Source organism: Lipotes vexillifer, unplaced genomic scaffold (genome assembly GCF_000442215.2).
Source record: "Lipotes vexillifer unplaced genomic scaffold, Lipotes_vexillifer_v1.1 scaffold1003, whole genome shotgun sequence".
NCBI lineage: Eukaryota > Metazoa > Chordata > Mammalia > Artiodactyla > Lipotidae > Lipotes > Lipotes vexillifer.
In genome coordinates, this window is record NW_006798890.1 from 2,642,081 (window position 1) to 2,650,713 (window position 8,633).

The following is an 8,633-nucleotide window of genomic DNA, read 5'->3' on the forward strand; positions in this document are numbered from 1 at the left end:
GCTGGCAGGGACCTGCGAGTCACAGTCCCGGATCTTCCTTAAGGGTCACAGTCACCCCAGTGGCAGAGGTGGGGACAATGGAGGCCAGCGTCCCATCTAGGGCTGTGGCTGGTGATAACTGGGTTTCCTTGTCTCCTAGCAACAGAGCTACCAGTCTCCGTGGGAGAGAAAGAGAAAGGGAGAGAGAAAGGGAGAGCAGGAGCTGTCCCCGCCCGAGACAGGGCACCCCCTCGTTTCCTTGCACAGCTGCCCTGCCTTCCCCGGACTTGCTGCAGGCCCTATTCTTCCCTCACCCCACCAAGTAGCCAAAGCTGGTGCAGTCCCAGGTGTCTGGGCCCAAGGGCAGCCCAGTACTTTGTCCTGAGCTTGGCTTCTGGAGGAACAAAGCCCAGCCACGCCCACTTGTGACTCATCCTCCTGGCAACCTTGCGAGGGGGGGTGGATCTGTTTAGAGAGAAAGAAACTGAGGCTGGGACAGGTTCAGCCACTTGCCCAAGGCTGCCCAGCTAATATAGGGCAGAGCTGTGTGCAGCCCAGAGTGTGTGTTTGGGCAGGGGGCAGTGGCCACCATGGCAATCAGCTCGGTCATCCAGACCATGCCTGCGGTTTCCCTGGACACTGGAGGTGGGAGGGGTGGGGGAGCATCGTCAGGGTCATTCCTGGGGTCTGTCCTGCTGCCTGAGCGCTGTGCTCCCCCCGCCTCCCCAGGTCTCTGTCTCTTTGCATTGATGCTCCTTTTCATCTCCCTCCTGCTCAGCCCTGCACTGTCGGGCTGCCTCCCTTCCCTGCTTGCCCCTCCTCCCCCTCCCTCCTGCCGGCTCTCTCTCTGCCGCCCTGCCCACGTTTCCCTCTGTCTTCCTCCCTCTCGCAATCCCAGCACTTGCTGCCTTCCCATCCTCTGGGCTGTGCGGGTGCCCTCGGGCCTCACGCCTCCTGCCTCCCAGGCCTGCCTTGTGCTCAGCTGTAGAGCACGGTTATCTGACCGTTGAGTAACTGGAGGCTTAGGGAAGCTGAGGGCCCTGCTTCCAAGACACACAGGTGGTTCATGGCTGGTCTGCCTTCCAGGACAAAAGGCAGGCTCCACCGTGTCTCTGAAACTTGACAGGGGGCTCTGTGGGAGCTGCCACCAAGGCCACACCCTGGGGGTCGTTGGCCCGGCTCTCCTCTGGGCTCTCCCAGTGATTCACTGTGAGGTCCTGCATACTTTCCCGCCCCTCTCTGGGCCATAGTTTCTAACAGTCCAGAATTCCAAAGACTGTGATGCTAAGACTCCTGGACTCTTAGGATTCTGAGGCCCTCTTTCTCCCTTGCCTGTACCCAGCTGGGGCACAAGGCCCAGGATCCCACTTTCCATGCACACTTACATTGGTCACAGGCGGGCAAGGTCTGTGGGTGGGGAGGGCTGCCTGGGGGAGGGCAGCCAGAGTGGGTCCTTGAGGGTCAGGCAGAATTTGCAGGAGCAGGACCTGGTAACAGGCTTGCTCACAGCCTCAGGACCTGGTAACAGGCTTGCTCACAGCCTCCTGACCAAGTGAGAACCTCGCAGCCAATTCACTGCCCGGTTAATTGGCGTTGTCATAGCAACCTCCACAGCCTACCAGGTTCCTGGGGACTGTGCCAGCTTCCAGGATAGAGTCCCCTGCCTACCTGCAAAGAAAGATTATAGGCAGTAGTAAAGGGTAGTAGGTTTGATGTCTGATATATTTGGGGTTAGATCCTTTAACCTGTGAGACCTCAGGCAAGTTGTCCAATCTCCCTGAGCCTCAGTTCATTTGTCTGCAAAATGGGGTAATGGTACCTACCTTACGGGGGATTATGAGGATCAAATGAAAAAAATGCACACAAAGTGTCAGTGCTGGAGCAAATGGTAGTGTTATTTTATGATTACGTTTTGACTACAGGCCCTCTCCCCAATGTAAAGCCTTAGAATAGTCTAAGTGAGGGGGGTTTGCATGGAAGGGAAAGGAATTTGGGAGCAGGTCCCCCTTCTTGTGTTCCCTCATTATGTCATCTGCCCCTAGTTGCCTGGGGTTTCTCCCAGCTCTGTTTCCTTCTGGTTCTGGATTCTGTGTCTATCAAATTGAGCCAGGAGTCACAGTGGGAAAGCGGGGACATTTGCCTAATGAAAGTAGCATTTCAGCTCTAATTATAGCTCACTTGACTGGGGCCATTTGTGATCCACCTTCAGGCATCTGTTGGGAGGGGCGTGGGATGGGAGTGGGGAGGTTAGTTCAAGGTGAATGAGTTACAATTCTGGCTGCTGCTTATTGAAAATGAGGGTTTTTTTCATGCATCGTAGAGCCTTCCCATCTGAAAGGGGGACCTCACAGATTAACCAAGCGTACCTTCCTATCAGAGACCAGAGATTTTATGAGATCCCAGCAAGGTTAGAGGCCAACCCAGATGACCCTGTGAGAAGAAGCTTGGTGTAAGTGCCCCCTTCTGCACAGTGGGACGTCCCATGTCGTGCCTTCTGGGGCAGCAGCCTAGACCCTGTAGTTCCCACTGCCTGAGCCTCTGGTCCCCTCGGAGCTGGCAGTCCCCGTGTGGAGGTTGTCTGCCCCTATGCCTCTCGTGACCTGACACCACAGATGTGCTTGCTCAATAAGTAGCTGTCAAGCACTTTCATTCTTTTATTCAGCAGACATTTCCCTTTTTGTTAATTTGTGAACTTATGAATTAGAGAAAGTACCATTGGATTTGGAGTTCTGGTGCAGGCTTCTCTGGGAATTTATAAATGCCTCCGGCCACTCCAGGGTTCAGTTGCAGGCCCTTGGTGACTTGGAGGATTCCTGATGTCTGAGAGACAGTGGGGCTTGTCACTCCTGCCTCGGAGAACCTGGGGTTACTTGGACAGCAGGCCAGAGGCATCCCTTGCGGCATCTGTTTCTGAGAGAGAGAGAGAGAAGGAGGGAGGGAGGGAGAGAGAGAGGGCAGGAGAGGACAAGAGGTGGAGAGAGGGAGAGGTGTTCAGTTCAGGGTTGGAGGCTGCGTCGTGGCAGGCCGTGTGAACTCTAATAAAGTGTAATGTGCATCCCCAGAGGTGAGACCAGGGCCCTCCCAGCCCTTTGTATCTGCACTTCATGAAATAAAACTAGGGCAACTGTTTGCTGAGTTCCAAGTTTGCTCCAGGCCCTGAGTGAAGGGATTTCCATGTTTCCTCATTTAAACCACCCACCACCTCTGGGAGATTATGTAGCCCCTTTTTCAGGTGAGGGGAGCCAGGGTGCAGAGAGGTTAAGTGACTTGTTGAAGGACCTTCATGTTAGTAAATGAGATTTGGACCCAGGCCTGTCTGACTCCAAACCCATGCTCTGTCTCCTGCATCGTGCTGCCTGGGGCCTTTAGCTTTAGTTATCCTGAAAGTGGACGTCAGACGGCCATCTGCCATCTCGCAGACTCTGCCCGAGCAAAGGTCCGGTGAGCCTCCTCCCTCCAGTGACCCTCTGCAGCCCAGGGTTGCCGGGAGACCGGTGGGGCCTACTTTTCTCACGTGCAGTGTCCAGTGCCATAAATTAAGCAGTGCAATTGGAGTCGAGGGACCTGGGGAGGAAGCCCAGCTCTGCCCTTCACCACAAGACTTCGAGCAAATGACTTTCGCTCTCTGGGCTTTGCTCTCCCCACCCACCTCGTGAGGAGATACTGCACATCAACACTCCCCAGATTCACTTCCCAGGGCTGAATGGTGAGAAGCCTCACCCAGGAGCCCGCGGGGCAAGGTCTGTGTCCTGCTTTGGGGAACAGCTGCATCCCAACGGAGACGGCAAGGTTCTAGGAGAGACAGCAGTTGGAGCACCCAGCATCTAGTAGCCGGGCAGGTCACTTCCCCTCTCTGGGCCTCTGCCTCCTGTCACTCCAGTGGCTGCTCCTCAGTGTGCCCTCCAAGGCCTCTTGTGTCCCGCCGTTCCAAGAAGGTGCCTTGGCTCTGTGAGGGTAGGAGGGCTGGTGTCAGGCACTGCTGAATCCTCGAGAGCCTGTAATTAGAGCTGTCTATTTAGGGACACAGCAAATGTCTTATTAATTATAAAGAAAGGAAGCAGACGTATTGTTTAATCATTGTCCTTGCTGAAAGGTTATGCAATTAACTGTATAAATATTCATTCAGAATTCAAGCAGCTGCCTGCTGCACTGGGGTATGCAGAACCAGGGCCCCAGAGATGGTGTGGACAGGTCAAGGGCCATTTCAGTCACCTGGGCTTTTGGGCAGAGAGTTTGGGGCTGGTTCTGGGCCACTTCTCTACCCACAGGAGCAGGAGGGGTTTGATGGAAAAGGGCAGGGTTTTTAGTCCAAGGAACTGGGACTCTGCCCCTCACTGCTGTGCATTTTGGGCTAGTTACTTGGTCTCTCTGAGCCTCAGTTTCCTTATCTGTAAAATGGAGTGCTTACCTGCAGGACCACTGCCCTACTCCATTCCAGGGTTGCCACTGACATGATGATCTTTGTGAATGGTGCCCCTGGAGTTTGCACTCACAGCCTGCAGGGCCCGCTTACCTGGCAGGGTGAGGGTCAGGATGACATGGGAAGATATCAGCTCCTCAGAATGGAGCAGCCTGACCCACTGTAGGTGCTCAGTAAATGTGGCTCCCTGCCAACTCCTCTGTTTCCTAAGGCCTGGCACAGGGATATATGGCTGCCTTGTCCCTCCATCCCATGGTTCCCTCAGGGGCTTGCAAACATACAGACCCTCCTCTATCACTTTTCTGGGAGTGAATTTAAGAGATGAAATATCCTATATCTTTTAGACTTGTAGAATGATAACTCAGGGGTTCTCAAATAGGGTGCATGAGAATCACCAGGGGAGGTGAAGTGGGGGGAGTTGGCTAAAATGCCTGGGCTCTGCCCTCGAAGCTTGGATACAGTCTAGAGTGAGCTGGAGCCAAAGAACCTGCACTTCTAAGAGCCCTCACACACCCACCCCTTAGTCAGGACTCCAGGACATGCTGGTCGCTGCAGCCCCCTCGTGTTCTGCTGGGCCCAGAGCGGGAAGTGCTTTCTCGGGTCCTGCAGTGTGTGGGTGATGGAGGTGCTCTGGGCCCCTCTCCTGACTCCCAGGCCCCTCACCACCCTGCACTCGCCCCGAGGAGGCCGTTGTAAAGGGTCTTTGAGTGTCAGTGCTTTCCAGGGCTCTACACGACAGTATCTGTAAAGGGAAATTTCTGTAAAATGAATCCTATGAATCCCATATTCCCAACAGGTCGCCTTATATTTGTGAAATGTATTCCTAGGGATAACTTTGGGGTCCACAGTTATGGACAGCTGTGGGTCCTCCCACAGCGTAGTAGTGTCTGGGGGCCTTGACTCAGATACCTGCTCCCAACCCCACCTTGTCTGTGCCCTTTTCTCCATCTCTTGTGGCCTCTCACCCCAGCTATGGAAGTAAGAGGAAGAAAAATTGGTCTGAGACCAGAGAGAAAAACTGAGGGAAAGGCACCAGTAACCTGCCACCTGCAGGGTGCAGTGGCCTGTGCCCAGTCTCTGGCATCAGACACAGCTGACTGCATCCTCCCTCGGCTCTTTACAGCTGTGTGACTAGTACCTGGTGATGGGTGCCATGTCTGGTACACAGCAGTGCTCAATAGCTACTCACTGAGGGAACAAACAAGTCCTCAGCTGCTATGCGTGGAGAGTAATAGTAGGTATCATTAGTGAGCACTGGCTGGGCGTTCTAAGTGCTTTACAGACATTAACGTAGGTGTTCGTAACAATCCTGTGGGATAGGGAATAGTATTGTCCCCACTTTATGGGCACAGAGATGAGGATTGCTGGCCAAGGTAGATAGCCAGTGAGTGGCCGAGCTGAACCCAGGCAGCCAAGCCCCAGAGCCCATGGCCTCGACCTTCGTGCTGGAGGCCCCAACATAATCTTCACCCTGCTGGGTTCTTGTAAAGATTAAATGGAAGCGTCTAGCACTGTGCCTGGCACATCCTGGAGACCACTGAGTTCGGCCTCGTGTACACCCTGAAAGGCAGAGGGAGCCAGCCACGGAAGTCTGAGATGTATCTGCCTCAGCTGGGTCTGTCACATGAGCCATTCTGGGACGCTCAAGATGAGAGCCATCCCCAGGCCTGATCAGGGTTCTCATTCTTTCTTCCAAATTGAGAATCAACCCTGGGGCTTCAAGCCCCTGATTGAGTCAGCCTCTGATTGCAGCTGCAGTAATTATAGCTATGTGGTCCCGCTGGGCCCTGCCACTTGGCGGCTGCTCTCAGCAGCGGGCTCAGCACCATCGCCAGGGGAGGGGGCTTGGAGGGAGCTGTTGGGGCCTTGGTGAGCCCTTCACATCTGCAGGTTCAGATCATGGAGTCACTGATCTGGAAGGCAAACTGAGGCCCACATGGGGCATATCTTGCCCAAGGGCACACAGCTGGAAATGGCAGAGACTCATGCAGGGCAAGGTGGCTCCACATTGCTGGAGCCTAAAGGGAAGGGTGGAAGGTTGGGCCAGTGAGGCAGGCAGGGGTTGGCTGGATCAAGGAGGGCCTTGAGGGCCAGGGGCCAGGGGGCCATGAAAAGGTGTTAGGCAGGGCAGTGGTGGGGTCAGTTATAGGATTCAGGAAGTCTTAGGGGAAGACAGGGGCTTCTTCTCAGACGAAGAAACTGAGACATGGGGCAGGAAGGCCCTGGTGGATTCTCAGGGCCTCGGGCCAGGTGGCTGGAGCCAGGCAGTAGGACCGGTTGGCACCATGCCCTATGTCCCCCGCGGCTAAGCCATGTACGTGTGTCTGTCTCCACAGCCAAGCAGGTGTGTCCCGCAGAGAAGCTGAGCTGTGGACCCACCAGCCACAAGTGTGTGCCTGCTTCGTGGCGCTGTGATGGAGAGAAGGACTGCGAGAGTGGAGTGGACGAGGCCGGCTGTGCCACCTGTGAGTCCGGGGTCAGGTCCCCAGGGGTTTGCCAAGCACAGTCAGGCAGCCTCGGGGAGCAGTGGCCGCTTGTGGGGCGGGGCCAGGTTCTCCAGGGGGCTTGGCAGGTGGAGAGGAAAAGGTTAACGGTCAGGACACTAGTAATGGCCGGGCACTTTGCAGAGACATTCTTTTTCATCCTCACAAACACCTCACGAACAGCCATTATCATCCCCATTTGTGGGTGAGGAAACTGAGGCTCAGACAAGTGAGGAAAAGTGCCCACGGCTGAGTGCTGGAACTGAGATTCAAATTCAGGTCTGGACAGCAAAATCCATGCGTTCTTAAACCATGCCTGCCTGACATCTGCTCATCCATTCCATACGTCTGTACTGATCTCTGAGCGAGGGCAGGGAGACCAGGGTGGGGACCGTAGTGAGAGATGGTGGTGGCCCGGGCCGGGGCACTGGCAGTGTCAGGGGTGGGGAGGGGGACTGTCGCTAAAATCTCAGATTTGAGCCCCAGTGCCATAGGGCAGGAAGACATTCCCAGCAGCCTCGGCAGGGACAGATGGAAGTGGTCACTGGGGCAGTTCCACATCACTGAGCTTCAAACACAGGGATTATCTCCTTCCCAGGGAGCGGGCCAGCAGGGCCTGGGCCAGTGGGGAGTACAACCCGACTGTGCATGTTTCATATTTGATGGGCACCTACTGTGTGCCAGGCCCGGAGCCAGGCTCCGAAAGGGCCGGTAAGGTGACTGCTACACAGTCCTCCCTCTGGGAGCTCATGATTAATGGGGTAGACAGACTGGCTATCATTACTAGGCTGTGAGGCTGGGCGATCCCTTGGGGGCTTTTGCCAAGCATTTGCCCACCACTGTCTCCCACCCCCTCCCTTCATCAGCTTCTGTATTTCATCCTATCCATCCTTCCTGGCCCAGGGGAATGCCATCTCCTCTGGGGGCTTCTGAGTCACATCACTCTAGGATTCTTAGTCTGGAGTTTGGCTATGTCTGAGGCCGGAAGCATCTGGTTATGGGGGCAGATCCTGGCTGGGGCCAGCAGTTTCGAAGCCCCATTGATGGCATTGGCTCATTTCTTCAGCTGTGATAATTTTGTGGGGCCTCACTGGCCAGTGAGAATCCTCTTCCCTCCCCTACCCCCGAAAATCAGATGTTTCCTCAGTCATCAAGGCCATCAGCCACTACCACAGGGGGTAGGAGTAGCTCTTACAAGGGCATGTTGTGGCAGGACTGTTTCTTGTTAATTATAGGAGATAGTGGTGTTCGAAGGGCCTGTGGGGCTTCTCTGCTTCAGCTCCCAACCACCGGGGGAAACAAAAAGAATTCTCCCTTCTCTCATCCCTCAGAGCTTCCTCCGTTCGTGAATGCTGGGCGAGGGGGGTCCCTGGGCACAGGCCTGAGGATGTAGATCTTCAAGGTGCTGTCAGCTTCGAAACCTTGGAGCGAACTCAGGATAAAGACAGCACTTCTCAGAACTCTGATCGTAATGACTCCTCCCTCCCTGTCTGGACAGGAAGGAGGGGAGCTAATCTAGGCATCAGCTTAATCTTGAGGGGCAGACATCACAGGGTAGGGTGTGCTTTTCCCACCAATGCCCCAACATCCCAAAAGCCCAGAAAGGGGGGGAAAAATGCATCTGTCAGAAACTTGGTAGTGCTGTCAGCAACACATGACACGAGCTGCCCTACATGGTGAAACTGAAGACATTGGTCTCTTTTATGTTCCCTAACGATGAGAAAGGACTTCCCCCCCCCCCCCCCCCCCGG

General features: G+C 55.0%; 1 protein-coding gene across 1 annotated transcript in view; it reads left to right on the forward strand.

Moving 5' to 3' along the window:
- Positions 1-8,633, forward strand: part of LRP8 (LDL receptor related protein 8) — a 79,844-nt gene that overhangs the window by 40,143 nt on the left and 31,068 nt on the right. Inside the window, 1 exon segment of the mRNA XM_007471169.1 lies at positions 6,736-6,864. Within this exon segment, the coding sequence (XP_007471231.1) occupies positions 6,736-6,864 (129 nt within the window).